Below are 19219 nucleotides of genomic sequence, written 5' to 3' on the forward strand. Positions count from 1 at the left end.
CTACAAATATATCTAAAATAACTTTCTATGGATTTTGCTGTGGGGCCAAATGCGTGCAACCACTGCCTCATGAGCTAATTTACTTCTTACCCAAAACTTAATCATAAATACTTAGTATTGTTTAATCTCAGTGAAAATTTGCACACAGTAGAGCTTCAAATACAGTTGCAGAGTCTTCATCATTCAACTTGCATCCATGATGCCTTTAATCAGTATAAGGTACTTGTAAAATGTGGACAACACATACACCAATAAGTCTTCAGCATGTACAAAGCAAATTTTAGGGCAAGGGGTATAAACTATTTGACAATAGCTTTTTAATTAAAAAACCAAATCTGTCAAGGCTGAAGCTTTCCAATGTTTCTGTATTTTCCCAATGACTACACATTTTTTTCCTACAGTAAATGATAACCTCATGTGAATCTCCTTCTGTTTGGTTTACCTGTTGAAAACATTCATAAAGATGCAATAAAAAGAGGCAATAAATTCATTTACAGCTCAGCACTGAGGGACCTGTGATCCATACTGCTCGAGCTGTGAGTAATAACAATTTCTAAGTGAGGCCAGTAGTGTATATGGTGCGCACCATTTTCTCTTCTTTCTAACATCACAAGGTACAGTGGCATCATAGCTGAGAGAATTGTGGAAAACACACTGGCTTTGACTGGATGTCCCAGTTGGAAGCCCAGAGGAGGGTGGTGAATAGGGTTACATCCAGTTCACAAGTGGTTTTCCCCAAGGGTCAGGACTGGGGTCAGTTGTGGTTCATCTCCTCATTGATGATCTGGACAAGGGGATTGGGTGCACATTCAGTTCACAGGTGACACCAAGTCAGGCAGGTGTGTGGATCTGCTGGAGGACAGGAAGGCTCTGCAGAGGGATCTGGACAGGCTGGGTCATTGGGATGAGGGAACTGGATGAGGTTCAATGAGACAAAGTGCCAGATCCTGCACTTGGATCACAACAATACCTGTCAGTGCTACTGATCACTTTTCTCTGTCCACATCTCCATGGACAGAGGCTGTAGCCAGGTGGGGGTCTCTTCTCCCCACAACCAGTGACAGGACACCAATTGCACCAGGGGAGGTTCAGATTGGATATTAGAAAGAAATTAGAAAGAAAATTCTTTGCTGAAAGGGCTGTCAAGCTCTAGACCTGGCTGCCAAGGCAAGTGGTAGAGTTGCCATCCCTGGAGATATTTAAAAGAGGTGTAGATGTGGTGCTCAGGGACATGGGTTAGTGGTGGGCTTGGCAGTGCTGGGCTAATGGCTGGAATTGATGATCTTAAAGGTCTTTTCCAACCCAAACAATTCCACAGTTCTATGGTTTCTGTCTTGATCACCAGGATCCCTATTCTAATCATATTAACTGTCACTTTTAAAAGGCAAAATGTTGTATGATCTGTGAGGCCTAACCAAAAGGGCACTCAGAAGAGAATGTCAGATATCCTTTCATGTTTGAACTAACATTATCAACTGCTGCACGTTTACATACAAATAAAATGTTAAATTAATGTAGTTTATTTACACAGGTTGATGCAAGTATGTATGCAAACCAATGGGCACACTGTAGCTTTGCATAAACAAACCACTCCTCTAAAGGGAACTATGAATAAAAGCTTTATTTAGCACAGCAGTAATTTATCCTCTAAACAACTTCACACAGTTAGAGGGAATAAAGTGAAAAACAAAGGAATATAAATGATTAAAAGCTATTTGCTGCGATACTTCACTAGAAATGAAGATTATAGAGGGCAAGAAATTTCCAGTCAGGACAAAAGGCTTTTTAAATCTTTTAAATCTTTTGTTGTGCCTGTGACTACAGGTTGAAATGATTGATTTTCCTCTATGACAGTGTCTTAAATTGTGTGTCACATAGTCAAAATTTAAAGCTTGATAGGTCCACAGAACAGTTTTAAAATCATTCAAAGAAGCTCAAAATTTAATTAGGAAAAACATTAGACCAATTAAGACAAAATGGTAGCATAAAATATTAAGGTAAAACATGTATTAGTGTGACATTTGCATTTTTATGAAGTATGAATCACAAAGAAATAAAAACTGCTGCTAAATTTCAGTTAAGTCCCTTTTAAAAATCTTGTTTCCATGGCAATGCTGAGGATGTAAGATATGGATTTTTTATTTAAAAAAAAAAAGAAACTCACAACAGTTTAAATGAGAAATAGCAACATCATGGCCTCCTTTCAATTTCCTAATATGCCCAAGAGGCACAGAAAATAAGTCACCAAGACATCAATGCCAGGAATAATGCAGGAGGGCAGAACCCTACTTATTCCACTGGCTTGCAGTATGCTGCTAAATAAACACATTCACCAGTGTAATTCTCCTGCAAGCACACTAATTGTTAGCAGGCAACAGTATTTTTTGCAATCTGAAGGCCTGGTAGAGCCCATTCAATCAGGAAAGCTTAATAACAGCACTCATTACCAAGATGAGCTGAAATTCCACTACAAAGGCTACCTATGACAAAAGTAACCAAGTGATTATTCTTTTACATTCCAGATCTAAGAAAAGTTGTTCAAGTCTCTAATGAGTAATCAGGGATTGAGGTTTCTAGGCTACAAAAATCCTGTTATGGCAAAAAAGGCAGAAACCTAACACCCAAATCAATACTGTATTACTCTCTCCACAGGCAAGAGCTGCTGGGTCAGGAAAATCATGAAAAATTCATAGTGAAGGTGGTCAAGTCATCCATAAGATAGAGAAAATAATGCTATATCTAAAGATCCCTTGAGCAATCGAAGACATTTTATAGATTTCACCATGGATAAGTGCTGGTTTGTCTCATCTATGTACCTTAATACTGTTCCTCTCTTGTTTCTAACAGTAAATGAGGATGGTCTGGTCTATATTTACTGCCTTTCCTATTTACTTTATTAATTTCTCTCTCTTTGTGCTCCACTGTTGTTGCAACAGCTGCCCTCAAGAGAATTCTGAGTCACTCCTGCTAGAAGAATAAGCAGGTAACATCTTGGAGGAGTCCTCTATCTAAATTCCTCAGCAGGGATGAGCTTAATTCAGACTAAGAGAAAAAGTTAGGAATATCCTGCTCCTTTTTTGTGACATCAATTCTGCCAAAGGGGAGCAAGCAACAGCCTTCATTTTTATCAAGTCAAAACTCTCAAGCATAAAAAAGAAAAATACAATTTTATTTCATATAAGGGTAATAGAAGGAAAAGAAGTGTTTCAGGACACACATATGGACAAGATTTGAGCATGATTAATAACTGGGTTTGCACATCTTCATTCCTCCTGCAGCATCAAATTTGTGCCTAACAAAACAACAGTAAAAAAAGTAAAATGGCAAAGCAGGTCCCCCTGTTCAATATATAATAAAGTAAGTAATAAAAAGGAACCCTAACAATAGCAAGAAGTGATAGAAATCTAACTGCCAGATAGAAGACATAGCACTTTCTAAAGGCTCATAAACATTTCTGAAAACTGGGGAAAGACACATTCTTCCACAATGCACAGAAATCCAAAGCTTTCCAGTAGGATGAGCTGCACAGCTATCCCACACCTGTAAAAGATTTAAACATTCTATGATTCAAGACACAAGACACTTTGTGGAAAATGGATATAGTCATGATTAAATCTGTTATGCCAAAGTAAGATAAACAATGTAAGAAAGACTGTGCATCTCTCTGCCACTGAGGAAAAAGAATTAAATTAAGGATGAAAACTGCTAGTCCATTTTGTCAATTGTCTGCAGGATGCAGCACTGTCTCCTGTTCTGTAACAGCAATCCCTACCTAGTGAGCCATTTAAGAAACTGTTAAAGTTTTTTATTGTGTTTAAAAAATATTATTCACCTGGGAATGTAATTGTCCAAGTATATTGCCTCTCCAGATACACATTAGACTCAATCATGTGCAAGTTCTTGGAATAATCTAGAATATAATGAATAGAGGGGCAAGACATGTTCTCTCTTAAACTTGAATGTGCTGGACATTCACCTAGAACATTAGTAAACATCTCTGGCCTTGTTATATAATGCCAGTCAAAGACCCAGAGAACAATTCCATACATCAAATGTATTTCACGTTTTTAGTTTGGATTCCTTTTCTTTAGGAAAATTAGGAAAGAATATAGGAAGCAAAAGCAGGAAAAAATTAATTGGACAGTAGTGGGAGACTTAGCTCTGAAGGCTTATGCAATTTTACTTGAAAGCACATGAGAGAATTTATAGAGATTGGTGCCAAGGAATATAAAGGCCAATTTTCCAAGGTGCTAATAGTACTGAAATGTCACTAAAGCCAGTGGAAACTCTGGTTATATTGCACTTCTTAGAAAATGTTTGAAAATAGCGAGTCCATAACAGGGACCTTGTGAAATCACTTGTGGCACCTGTATTCCCCTAGCAGAGCAAATATCAGCACAGAAAGCAGAGGTTATTTTGAAGTAGAGGGGTGCAATCCACTGCCAGGTAAAAAAGGACTCATTATTGGAACCATGTAGCATGATCAGGCAGGATGTATTCACACCATGGGCCAGTACCACAGAAGATGACACACGATAATTTGTGCCACCAACACACTGCTGTGTGAAAAAGAGTGTTCAAACAAATTCACCAATGATTGTTCTTGAATGGTAGATCAGAATATTTAAGGTTGGGGGTTTTTTTAAACTACATTGGCCAATGTCCAAATCTATAAAAGTTTTTAAAAAACTGTTTCCCAAAGAAAACAGGTTTTCTAGAGAGTGACACAAAGAGTCATGAACGTCAACACTTCTGGGGCTGCCAGTGCTTCACTATAAATGGATTAATATTTTCACCTAGGTGAACATAGCAAAATGTTACCTTGGTGAGATGAGAGTAATGGAAATCTGGTGCTTCAGTGAGAGCCACATGTGGGGCTAAACACTGATTTTTGTCAGAGCTCTCCATTGTCACCAGCTGAAATCTGCTGATTCCAGAGTAACCCAGTCTGTGGCCAGGCTCTGCCTCAAGTGCCTTGTCCAGGAGTTTCCATTTACATGGCTTAGGTTTCAAGTTCTCTGGGTTAAAACACTTGCAAGAGTAGCACAAAAGATGCCAGTTGTCTTCTTTTAGCTTATGGGTATTTATTATGTATTAGCACTAACATGGTTATTTGCATGGCAGACAGAATTTTTCTTTTTTTCATTTCTCCCCACAGAAGTTCTATAAAATATTCTCTTCTAAGACATTCTTATAATAGCATGTAGATACAAAAAATATAAGTTTCATTAGAAAAGAATGAATTATTGGGAAAAGGAATACACTATTTAAATAAACAAAATCAGTGTTTCTTGCATAAAGATAAGGATACTCCCTAGGAGAATGTTGAAAACTTTGCATTTGTTCTTGTTAATTATACACTTTATCTTCAAAACCAGGAAAAAATTCAAAATATTTTTCATTAATTTTTCACATATATATAGCACATCTATTAATAAAATAATCTTTGGGTGTAGCAGAATACATTTTACAGCCTGATAAGCATTGCATTACACACAAAGTAAAATGGCTGTATCATTTACTGTGCTCCTCTCAGTTAATATCTGTAACAGCCTGCATCTTCTCACAATATTCTAACTTTACATTGCTACAAAACACAATTTCATAAATTGTAAAGGTCTGTACAAACAAGGAATGTATTTTAATAGAGAAAACTTGACACTATCACTGCACTTTTCTTCATAAATACTCTTTTCTTTCTTTGACATTTTTTTGGCTTACACAACAGGGTGCCAAACATTTGTGACAGCTTACAATAGAAAAACAATATTGCTTTTAGTTAACAATGTTAGCTATGAATATATATTGACAGCATTTTCACTGCAGATTTGCTGCCAACATAATACAAAGCAAATAGCATTCAATATGTTGGAACACTCAGGGGAATTAAAGAGTTTCAAAAACAAATTTATGGCATTAGGTGCTGAATGCTAAATCTAATGAAAATGCAAATTCAGAAGTATCTCCTGCACATACTTCATGCAAAGGAACACAGTTTGGCAAAGTGATAAAATTAAGATTGTTTAAGTCAGGAGAAAATTATGTTAAAATGCCTCTGCTTGTTTGGCTTTTTATAAAGCCAGTTTTACCACAAAGATTAATTTTTTTCCAAAATTCTTTCTGCTTTTCGTCCTTGAAGTACATCAGAGAGAGATCATAAAAAAACCTCTGAATTCAAAATGCTCCCAAATGTTTTGAGAGAATACAACTACATCATTTTATAATTTTAAAATTTGTAGGTTCACTACTAATCACATACAAACCCAAGCATCACTGTTCCCTTGAAACAACAGAAGCCGAGTTTTCCATCCAACTCTGTATATTTATTATCTCCAAAACAAGCAAAGGAGTGCATAGAAATTATGATTTAAATGTAAATAATAAAATACAGTAATTTACTGCAACATTGTAGTCTCATCTCCCATATATTAACATGTATTTTTAAAATCAAACATTCCTTGATCATACTTTATACCTGACATGACACTAATAGTTTTTAAACCATTTACAAAGAAAATTAATGGAGGTTAACAATACCACAATGCCAAGAAACAAAAAATTGATCGGATTTTGTAGCTGTTGAAATAATAATATTTTATTAATTTTTAGGTGAACGTGATGTTTATCATGACTGAAACATAACAAGCTATTCAACACTTATATCTAACAGTCTCCTTGTAAGACATAAAAATATTATCTAAGTTTTAAAATAACTTGTTTAGATGGACAAAAAATTATATTGTTATAAAAACAAATTCTTCAAAGGTTGCACTCTGGTATTTGTGAAGGCATTTTGTACGCTAAATAACAAAGAAAAAACAAAAGAAAAAGGAAAAAGTATTTGTAGAACAATATTTAGGTATAAGCACTGAAGTGTGAAATTATTATAATCCATAATTATCAAAGTCACTATAAGACACAGAAATGTATGAATTTCAGGTTTATTAGAAAGCTGAATGGAGCACATTTTAGGATTAAGCTTGGCCATCACACACAGTTTTCCATGAGGCTCATACTACTTGCATTATAGAATAGCCTAAACTGCAAAATTATGCAGTGCTTCCCACTCTGGCGAGAGAGCCACAACTCCACATTTAGATCTGCAAAGGAAAATGAGGAAATGCAAAGCTTCCCTTTGGCTAAGCTATGAATTTCAAAACGTGCTTTAGAGCTCACCCAGTGCAATATGGAGCCGTGTTCTCCCAGCACCAAACGAGCTGATTTTATAGAAGCTGAAAGACTGAAACTGGTGAGGATGGAATAAACACAGTTAATTTGTTAACATCTACTCTGTCTCTTTTCACTAACTGTCAAGGAAATCATATTTTACATTTTTTTCAGTATGTGCTTGGAAAGGATTTCCCAGTAACCTACACTCAATCTCACTGAAGGGTGACAACAGAAATCAATATGTGTCTCTGAAGAATAATCTAGCCAAACATTTACATTTAGAAAATTCATTTGTATCTATGCATGAGAAATTCCTGGCAAAAAAAAAAAAAAATTATCTCCCTGCATACATGCCATCTCTTTTTATAGGCTGATTTTTACAATGAACATGCTTTAAATCAATAAAATTAATATATATAACTCCATGTAAAATAACACTAGGTTATTTTGACCTAGGTAGGTAGCTTTATTAACCTCTGGTTCAAATAAATCCTTCTGCAGCCATAGTGAAGAGACAACCCACAAGGAACAGCTATTGTAGTTTCATCCTGGATATTCCAAAGCCATGGAATTGCCATTCCACATGCCTGCTAGGAAGGATATTCAGTTTAATCTGGCTATTGAGGTGATTCTAAACCTAACACTGGGGTACTCAGCATCACTGTCAAATTTGCAGGGCCAGGGAATGCCCTGCCATGGACCCCACAAGACTCTGTAGGGCTCTGATTTTGGGATTAGTTTTGCCCACTGAGTTCACAGAAGATCAGAACATGAACACACAACAAGCTGGAAAGCTGCAATTCTGCTTCCCTGCATCACTCCTGAGTACAACATGGTCCTGCATGAAACCATGCAAAGGGAAAGGAAAACCTGCAGGGAGAATCTGCACATTGGTGTAATATTCCTTTTATAAAGGTTTTAATAAACATCTTCTGCAAAGCTTCATGAGAATTTTCAGAGGGACAATGAACACAGCACCGTCCAAAAATTATGCTGCACAATTAGAAAATTAAATAAGTGTTCTGTAGAGCACCATCAGTTCAAGACAGGTAAAATTGCCATTCCAATAAAAGCTTGTTACAATGTTCAAGGTTAAGGCTCAGAATTCATGCATTTTGGTGTTTAGTAGGACAATACATTTATTAAGTGGGCAAAAATTTTGGTAGCACTGCTCTTCTCACAGTTGAAAATTATAATTAGTAAGTGGTTGTCCAATTTTTTGTCTCTAATCTTGGAAAATTATTAGGGAAAAAAGAGAGTGGTAAACAAGAGCCACAACCCTGTTCAGTGACTGGCTTAGAGAAAACAAATATTTTGGGGAGATTATTTGTATTCCTTATGCCAAGGCACTAAAAGCTTCAGAAAGATTATCCTTTCTATTACAATGTAAACGCCATTCAACAACATGCACTAGATTTAGCAGAAAATACATGCAGTTGTTTTAAATCTATGCTGAATGTGTTCCACTGTATATACATCCTCTAGTAAAAGGAGTAATAAAAAACTCATTTCTACTTGAAAAAACCTGCCGAGGTTTAGTTCCTACATAACATAATGCATATTTAGACTATCATGTTATTCTGTAAAAGATGTCCAAACAAGATGATTTGATGTTGGAATAGTCATCTCAGAACAACCAGAGCAATGTAAGGTAAAATAATTGTCAAGTCAATCTCTAGCTTACACTTTATTGCAGAAATAAATTGAACTCTGCTCTAGCTTTTTGACACGTAATTCTGATACTAATGGGTTCAAATCCATTTCTCTTTGCTCTCCTTCCTAACAGGAAGCCTTATGTAATACTGTGTCAGAAATCTACCAGTTACTGGCTAATGTTTCCCTTAAATAAAAAGTCTCTGCCTGTAATAGTATTAACAGCTGCCATCAGTTTACAGTAATGAGCCTCAGTTCATCATGGTAGTGCTGCTATGAAAATTAGAAGCTTCCATGGAGCTTCTCAAACCACAAAAAAAATTACCAGAGCCATCCTGAGCTGTGGTGTAACAGCAGATGTTGCCTATCCAGGGTGCACAGGTCAGATCCTAAACTGGGGGAACTGTACTCAATCATCAGAACCACTCAGCTGATTATTCTGCATTCTGTATATAAAACACAACAGCTCCATGTTGAGTCACTTTATAAATCCAGTGTTAATTTTCCTTAATTTCTCAAAGCAAAAAAAAAAATGCACAGTAGTTTTACAGAGTATTTCACAGCTTCTTCAATAGATAAATTAAAATATATTTTGCTAGAAGAAACTTAATAATTTTACTACACATAATGTAATATCTCAGGTAACCTATACAGTTTTCCAGTTTCAATTAACAGTGAAAACAAACAAAGAAACAAATGAAAAGAAACGTAGCTACAAATCATGGCATTTTAATTTTAAATTGAAAGTGGATATCTTAATGTGTGATAGCTCCAGAGTTTTATAAACTAAGCATATACTTGTAAGCAGTATTGCAAAGGAACAAAATATTAAACTGAGATCAGGATGGAATTCTTCTGTGGCATTTAACACTGTAGGAACTTCCCTCCCTCCGAAATCAATGGGAGACATAGATTACTCTGAATTATTAAAAAATTAAAAATTATTCTGAATTTAAAAGATAAAAAAATCTAAAAGCAGGAAAGTTCAAAACATTTCATCTTCACTTCTTCAATGCATGCTTCTACATTCTGATAGAAAGACTTTTCAGTAATAAAAGGAAAATGAAACCAAATTTGCATGGAAGACAATTCACTCTGGAACTAAAAAAGGGAGTATTTAATCAGAAATCAAAAAGGTTTTAAATTGAAAGAAAAGTAAGCATGTCACATCACTGACATCAAGATCATCACAGCGCTGATTTTGTTGATGACATCTATAATGTGTTTTTGACATTTTGAGTGACAGATGCCACCAATAAGGAAATTAAACACACCTGGCCATTAGTTTCCTGGAGGCAAAAGGCAGTGTTAATTCTGAAGAGTACAGTATGTGTGCAGTAATTACTGAACACTGGAATCTGAAATGTTCTTACAGACACCTGGAACAGAGAACGTTTGTGAATTTAACACTGCCTTGCCAAGAGTGAATATTTCACCAGGACAGAGGCTGTTCTGGTCATGCTGACTGTTTCCCCTGTTTACCAACTTACCTGCATTCATTACTTTTAAATTATGATACCTGTCATGACAGCTTTGGATAATTTCATGGACATGCACACTGTATTGCACTTACCAAAGTTTCACATGCACCCTCAATCTATTCCAAGCACAACTGAATTATTGATCCAAACTAAAATTATATGTACATGAAACGATTCCAACTTGGAAGAATCATCATTTATAAATCTAATTTTATACATGACCAATATAGACACAAGTTTCCAAAATGGTAACATTATTTTTCTCCAAAACTGCAGTATGTTCAATAGATTTTTCTTTTTTAAAATGTTGAGACACACATGCAATCTATTTTAAATTTCATCACTTTGTTTCTTATTTCACTATAATTTCATATGGCTTCCTCAGTAAGTAAATTATTACCTCAACTGCTATAGGTATCATCTAACCCTGTGCACTTTTGACTTATGATAAAATTGTACCACTTTCCAACACAGGGATCAGTTAAACTACTTTTAAAAATACAAAGGCTCATTTGAAATAATCCATTTTAATTTTTAATACAAATTTCAGATAATTCAAGCCCTTGCCTAACAAAAAGTAACAGACTCATATTACCAGGTGCTATGGTACCACGAGGTCTTATTTGCATCATGATTCTGCCTCCATCCTTCTTTATCCTTTTATTTTTTCAAGTTGAAGGGCATGTGCTACTCAAATAAATAATCTGCTTACCCTGTAGTAAATCTGTTACTAAAAAGTTATTATCTCAATGCACTTACCTCAGCCTCTCGTGTTTTCTAGGGAGATAGGTGTAGATTTATGCACGATTTTATTATAAATAAAATATACATATGCACACAAACACAGCTTTAAGGAACTTGGCCAGTGCAGGATGTGCAGTGCAACATTGTCATACACAGAGATGCCATAGGATTAAACAAAAACCAACTTAAAGTCCAGACTTTTGCTGCTTCTAAATTATAAAAGGAATCCCAAAGGATACAAACACAGTACTGATTTTGCTCAACTGTTGTCATATTTGCTAGTGAACACCAAAGAATTTTCACTGAAATCATTCTCTAATTGAGATTAATTTTTTTTACTTGATTTTTCCTGATGAAAATGTTTCAAGACATCTTTGGCTCCTTTTTAATCTTACAAAACTGATTATAACTTCAACCTTTATGCAGTATTTGCTTTTCTCCAAGGGAAAATAAATCATGATATGATATGACATGATAATGATGAATGATAATGACTGGCAAACCCAGCAGCCTTAGATGCACGCCAAAGTTTAAATTTTAACCAAGTTCAGCCACAAGAACTGAAATCCACTATTTGATAGCTGAGAGAAAAGGAAAAACTTCACTCACATATGAAACAAATAAAAATTTGATACTGCTCTAACTAAATCAATACTAACACTACAGTAAGCAGGAAATGAAAAGTTATAGCAGTGGTGCTACTCACAGTTACACCTTGAAGGCAAAATGGGAATGTGAGCTGGTGGTGTCAGCTGGGTTACTGATATCCATTTAACCTCTTAAATATAGATGGCTTTCAAGAAAAGTATCAGAACTAAGGAAACAAAATAAATTCATATGACAAAAAACAAAACTGGGGTGTGAAAAACATCAGGTTTTGCCTACCTGTGTAAACAGTGACTGAAATACCAAAATACAGGAAGAGTTGGACATCTCTTTCCAGAGTGCTAAAAATTCACATAAGAGTACATAAAGATGGGGAACAGCTGAAGGCTTCCTAAACAGGGAAAATTCAAATAATACAGTGATTTTCCTTGCAAATTATTATTAACAGCTATTTGGAGAGATTACAGGAGCTGACCAGAAGAGGATTAATAAATTGTAATGCAAATTATTAATAATGAGTGATGTATACCTAATTTATTAATAAGGCATAAGCAATGAAACACACTAAAGAAATTATGCATTTAAGGTTGGTTAGGAATTGTTGCAAAAAAATGCTTTATTCATTCACTTCATATGTATTCACTTGAAAATTCCAAATCTGCACTCTTTCATAAAAGCCTGCCCTTTTACATATGCATTTTCCAAAGCTAGGTAAATGCAATATAGCCTTTAATACACAGTAAAGAAAATATCTGTCTTCTCAAATGAGAAGCTGCAAAGAGTATAAGATGTTATAAAGCATCTTGATACCAGTAACTTAAATCCCCAAATGACAGTAGAGCAAAGCAAGTCTGCTTAAGAAGAAGAAAGTAAAAAGGTAGCCTGTTTCCAACTTTAGCCTGCTTTTGATGTCATATTCACTCCATCTTACTTTGGATGCAGCTTCTGCAGGAATTAACTGCACAGAATGAGTTCTTAGGTCAGAAAAAAAGGTTGAGTACCTCAAATTATGCCTGCTTTTCTTTTTTTTCCTGCCTGCTCCTCCAAAATGTGTCAGTTGATATAAAGAGAGACATTGTCTCTCCCTATACACGTACCACTCATATCTTTAAACAATCACAGCTGTGGCATCATAAAGAAGCAGTTGTCTGCTAAGGATCATTGAGTTGTTTTAGGACAGTAAAAAAAGGCCTGAACATATTAAAAAATCCACTGTCAATAACAAGTATTTCCTGAATATCTAATCAATTAAAGACAACAGAGATCTTACAGACTTTTATATTTTACAAAACAGTGTAGGACAAAAAGAACATAAAATTCTACAATGACAGTTCCATGCATTCGTAATAATGTCCAGCTATGATAATCTCTGTCTTACCTCAGCATCCTGTTTAAAATTCTGAAGAGCAGGCTATCCTTTTTCCTGGTCCATACTCACACATAAAAAACTCCAAAAAATTCATGAGTCAAAATTCTAGTTTCAGTCCAACAGCAACTGAAGTAACAGAGAAAATGCCTTTGAAGTAAATAACATTTGGTTCTTTGATTTTAACCTCAATCTGGATTGATTTATTAACTGTAAGTAATGATCAAGTCCTAGCTGCCAAATATCCATTCTTCTCCTCTATCCTTCTTGGTATATTTTGTCAGTACCTTTGTGATGAAGAACTCCAAATGTGTTTATCAACACTTACAGAACAAAATTTGGCACTATTAGGAAACCCCTTCTGTTGGAAATTCTTTTTTTAATCTCAGTGAAAATACCATTTCTCAACATGATTCATCCGACAGCAGAGCTCCTCAGGGTACACACACACACAGAATTTGTCATGAGGCCTAGATGTACATTAGTTAGTGGTATAATATGGCTGCTATGTGTTAAATCAAAAATCCTCAAGTATTTTTAATCCTTTCATTGATTTCTTGTATTTAATTCTTATCTCTTCTCAAATTGCTCAAAAGAAAATTTTCTAGGACAAAGATCATCTTTTTCCAGTGTGGTTATAGTATCTGGAACAGTGAGTGTTGAGAAGAATTCTGGCTATGGCCCGCAAAAACAATAATCATACTTTTCACCTGTAAAATCCTCCAATATCAATATACCAGAATATTTTTTATAATTTATCACACGTACACACATCTCTTTTTTTTCTCAAAAAGCTCAAATGAATCACTGTTGCTAGTAATAGCATTAAAGCCATTCTAGCTCAGAGGTAATCTTGCACCTGAAGCACTGTGTATTTAAAATACTTGAAAGGCAATTGGGAGATGAAATTTGTTCATCCAATTTCCGACTGCGCAGAGAAGAAATTTAGCAAAATTTGATGGTGTTTGAAGGGCCATGGCTGAAATGAATAGGAAGCAACCCCTGCCCAGTAAAGAGCATTATCAGGAATAGAGAGCAGCCTGTGACATGTATATAATTAGAGAAATTGGAGGCTTTGCCCATGAGACCATGTGTTCCACAGCAAATCCTATTTCCTTCACTCTCCCTTTCATGTATATGTGTAAATCATAAAAGTCTATGTATTTTCTTTACATATAACATATCAGTTTCTTTACTTCTTTTCCAATATTGGTGTTAATTGAATTCACCAAACAAGTAACAAAAAAAGAACCATAGCTCACATCTTTTCAGACCAACTGAGTACCAAGTCATAAACCATGTAAGTAGACCAAAATACCAAATTTTACATCTTGCAGATATCTCACATGATGGCTCATTTCCTCCAATTAATATAAGGTATTAGCTTTTTTTTAAATCATTTTTCCTTGTTAAAAAAAGTACAAATAAAACTGACAACAAAAAATGTCTGATGTGAAAGCTCAAATCATAAGGAGGAAGAAATTAATTTACCAACTTCCGAATTAAAAAAAAAAAGTCTGTTGGTTCTACTTCAACGTCAGGAAGTGAACATCAAATAAACCAAGTTTATAATAAAATTCTAAAAATAATTCTGGAAATATTAGGGCTGTCACTGGCATGGCACAGAGCTTAGCTCTATTACCTATGAAGCACAACAGTAACCTCAGACATACGTAACAGGAGCAAGGAAGCAATCACTCTAAAAAAGACTTCTGTATGATAGGGAAAAACAAATTAGGCCTGAGTTTCCATAGTGATACAGCAACAAAAGGCTGCTGCAATTTCCAGCTGTCTACAGTGAGGCAGTAACAGAGTAAAGGGACTCGAGCCCCTTCTCTGTAAATTGGGATTAACATACTCAGAATTATCCAATAAATTTTAGTTCTGCACTATAAAGAAAATATTGAAGGAACTGGAAGAGGAAGAATAATAATAAAAACAAGAAGTTCTGCAAGAAGCAAAATTACTAAATGCTATGGATTTGGATTTCATGGTTGGATTCTCTGGTATCTTAAAATGCAAATTCCAATGAGTACTTTCTCCTATTCATCTCCTCTGTGGATTCTCTGATGTTTAATAAGAAATGATCTCATACTATAGCCTGTCTGCCAGTGGGAACACTAATGGGTCTCTTACCCATCTGGCAGCCTGTTTTCCCAAAACTTACAGGAATTCCTGTCCAGTGATGCTGAAACTGGCCAAGAGTTAAGAAGCTATTGAAGGAGAAAAGAGAGGAGAGGGGATCAGCAGCCATACAAACACCTAGGCTAGCAAGTAGACAGTGTGATCATACAGGCTTTACTTCCTTGGGAAACTGGGCTAATTATCAAAGGACTGAAAGATTCGCTTATGATGAAAGTCTAAAGTCCCCAAAGCAGAAAAATACTTAAAAGGTAAAGTGGTCTATTGGATATAGGGCTGAAAGAACCAAACATGATAGCTAGGTTGACACACAAATGATGAGGAATGTTATAATTCACAGAAATATAAATGTTAGTCAGGGATGATGAGGATTTATTTGTACCAAGAGGAGTTATTACTAAGCAGAATTGCAACTGGGAATTGTGGGATTAAATAAAGGAAAGCTTTAGGCTAAAAATCAAGGAACACTGTGAGAGGAGTCTATAAAACAGTTTTGAGACATAGGAAATGGAAGCTCCATGATTTAAGAAAATTAAAACAAGAAGAAAGCAAAGAACCTGTTTCTTATAGAATAATGCATGGAGGGTAAGATTAGCTGGAATGTCTAACTGGTCTTTCTTTTCATTTATCAGTAGATTAATAACACAAAATTCTGCACTAATAGATAATATAAAAAACAAAAATAGCTGCTCTTTGTGACTCCTTATCCAAAAGGCTGAAACCAGACCTAATATATATAAATGTATTGATGTGCCTTCTTCACACATTACTTATACGATATATCAAAAATAAATACAATATTATCAAGGTAATGATTTATAGAGAGCTATTAAAATATCTACTTTTATACATAATGTGATTAAAGGTCCTCTGTATTTGTATTAGTGAAATGTTTTGAAGCAATACTGAATAGTTTGGGCTTCCTTGTTACTGTTTTCTAGTAAAACATAAAATAATCAAAATGCAGAAAACAAATTACATTACACAGTATGTTTGATGTAGCAACTTCTAACTTTCATTTAATATAGCTGAGCTGCAATGACTAATGCTGCCCATGGCCTGTAGTACAAAGACCTAAAAAAGGTTCCAGACTACATTACGTCCAGGCAGGTCCCATTTTAACGGAAATTGGAGAGATGAGAAAAAGATTATAGCAGCACACATTATAAAAACAGACCTCACAAGTCAAACTTAATAGTGGAACCATTCTCTTTCATGTAGACAGCCATGAAAACAAATATCCTGTAAGCACGAGATATATATTGTATCTTTCTACCCGATCTCTTTGCCTCCTTGAGACAGATTCCCATTCATCTCATGACTATATAATTTGATCATAGTTGAGTAAGGCACAGCAGGGGAAAGGGTCTGTCTGATAAAGTATCAGGCTCCAGGACGATAGATAAACAATTTCATGATTTCCAGTTGTAACAGGAATGATACAGTGCTGGATATTAATACAGGAATACAACTATCAGGCCTCTGCATTTTCTCTTACTAAATATGCTTTATTTCCATTAAGTAAAAATGACAGACTGATTCTGATAAACTAAGGCAGGCCACCAGAGCAAAATTCAAGGCGCATGTGAAAAGTGAAATGAAATTTTTGTATTATTATTTTTCAATGTGAAAGTTAGTATATAACTTTTATTAGTGATAAAATAGAGCAAGGATGTTTCTTTCTCAAGGGGCATCTTTACTGCAAAAAACATTCTTTAAAAGTAAGTGAAACAGTTGCCTATCAATTTGCTTCACATTTAAACCTCCTCTTTCCTTTCACAAGGGACACGTTGGCAAGCAACTCTCCTCTGCTACAAGTCACTGGGGAAATGCCTGTTTGCACAGCTACCCCATTGTTCTACAGGTATTAAATGAAGGCTTGAGTGATAATATTTGAACAGCTATGATGGACTTCTTTTTCGTATATTAACACACATATTTGGTTAGAATGCAAAAGCACAAATATTGGCAGCCACTATTAATACCAGTTTTGTTAGTTGGCAAAAATTATACTGCCTTTGCAATTACCTCCTGTCTTGGATAGCCGAAAAGCATGGTCATACCCACTCCTGCTGATACCTGCTTTTATTTATAAAAAAATCAAAGAACAAAGATACATTTTAAAGAAATTTTTGGTTGCAAACCCGGGGTGCCATCTTCTTTATTAAAGTAAACATGTTCTGGAGTAAGCAATTTTTGAATTTCTAATTTATTATCACTTACCTGTGATTCCTTCACGTTTTCCACGGTGAAGTTGAACCAGACTCGGAAGCGAGGGTTGCAGGTGTCTGGCCTGATGAAGAGGTCATACTCAAACTCTGAGACGTGGTCCACCCTGCCAAGGTTCCCTACCAAGAACAGATGAAACAGGATGAGTTTTAATGAATGCCTGATCAACTCTCCAGGAACAACACTGAGAAAAGTTTTTAAAACTCCTGCCTCAATTTGTTGCAATATACAAGTAAAATAGGCCTTACAAGAGTTCACAATTATTTTTTAAAGGTAGCTCAGAATTATTTTTAAAGGCTTCATTGTAGTCAAGATAAAATATATAGCAGTAAGCTGCATGCACATGAATACATTAAAAATAAGACAACAGAGATTTTTATTATTCAATCAAATTGACCTTTTGTCTCCTCTTATCTGAATACTCCAATTATGTGTTCTAACATCCTTTTAATTGTTTCCTTTATTCTTTTTTCACTTTTCTAATGATGTCTCAGCACATCTCTTAGTCCCCACCTGATAGGATTTCTTTCTTTCCAACTGTTGCTCATGCTCATGTAACATTAAAGAGTCCCCAGATTTCTGCCTGGCCCCTCTGGCTGTTGCTCTAAGCATCCCTCTCTCCCCACAGATGGTCCAGCCTTCATGTCTTCAGTGATTCAAAAAAAAAATCTCAATCCCTTTCCTTCATCACTTACAGCCACTATCACCTCCTTCCAAAGACACAAATGAGATTTTGCTTCAGCTTGTTCCCAGTGAATTTCATGGAATAGTATTTTTAACTATAGTCAGAGCTACATTGTCCCCTATGGCATTATTCAGCAGGCAACCACACAGGCTATAGAAATGAAGTTCAGCACTGGAAAAACCCACTAAGTGCTTTTAAATTGCTAAAATGGCATTTTTCCTTTGAAGTGTGCCAAGATTTTTAGAGACAGGGTTTAGACTGTCCATTTCATTTATACACTACAAAAATAAGACTTTACTTTTCCTGATCCAATCCAAAACCCATCTCATCTTGTAAGACAGGGCCATGTTTTAGCTCACAGGCTAAATTATATTTCTTTTTTAAAAGTAGCACTGAAAACCTGGGTTTATGGTTTCAGATCTATTTCTGGGGTTAGATATATCTTCTTGGGTTGGAAATATACTGTTAGGTTCTAATGTGTATTTATAAGGTTGTTTGAGCTAAATGATTCCCTCTTCAGCAAGTCCCACTGCAGTCAATAGGACTGTTCTCTGGCAACACATTGCTCAATACCAGCATGAGCAGCAAAATTCAGCTGATCTGCTGCTCTGGGCTGGAAAAGAAGAGGAAAAAAGACATTTTTAATTCTGTTTATCAATACAGCTCCAGGATTTCTACCTCATCCTAAATTGTTTTTGGCTTTACTAATGGAACATGCTTAATCTTCTCTATTTTTAATGTTATCCTCTACTTTCCTACCCACATCCTTCTTTTCAGAAGAAAATTCTCTCCACTGCTTCCCTCTGCAGAGACCTACTCCACGCTCTCAATCTGTTCCTGAGGGCTTGCCTCAAGGAGACACTTGGCATTGGAAATATTTGGAAAAGCAGCTCTATTGCAAAGCCAGGAGGCCTCTGCCAAACACAAATAATGTCACCAGCCGTGGTGGGTGCCCGTGCCCAGGTGCTGGAGTGGGCTGCAGGCCTGGCTCTTGGGGAGGCTGTGCTGCCCCTTTCCCTTCCGGCTCATTCCTGACACTCCCAAATGGCTCCAGAAAGCCTCACCCATGGCCAGCCCAGCCCCTCAGCCCAGGTGGTGAAAATGTGTCCAGTGAAGGGCAAAATCCTACACAGGCAGAGGGGC

General features: G+C 35.8%; 1 protein-coding gene across 5 annotated transcripts in view; it reads right to left on the reverse strand.

The window, feature by feature from the left end:
- LOC134423228 (BEN domain-containing protein 5-like) overlaps positions 1–19219 on the reverse strand; it is an 882906-nt gene that overhangs the window by 818799 nt on the left and 44888 nt on the right. For 2 of the 5 annotated variants that reach the window (XM_063166073.1, XM_063166071.1), the window contains exons 3-4: positions 17386–17510; positions 17191–17244 (exon numbers count right to left, since the gene is read on the reverse strand). In XM_063166073.1, the coding sequence (XP_063022143.1) occupies positions 17191–17244; positions 17386–17510 (179 nt within the window). Of the gene's footprint in view, positions 1–11933; positions 12046–17190; positions 17245–17385; positions 17511–19219 lie in introns of those variants that run through there. The other 3 variants (XM_063166072.1, XM_063166074.1, XM_063166077.1) reach the window with 3 other exon arrangements.

This window comes from Melospiza melodia, chromosome 11, assembly GCF_035770615.1.
Source record: "Melospiza melodia melodia isolate bMelMel2 chromosome 11, bMelMel2.pri, whole genome shotgun sequence".
In the NCBI taxonomy this organism is placed as follows: Eukaryota; Metazoa; Chordata; class Aves; order Passeriformes; family Passerellidae; genus Melospiza; species Melospiza melodia.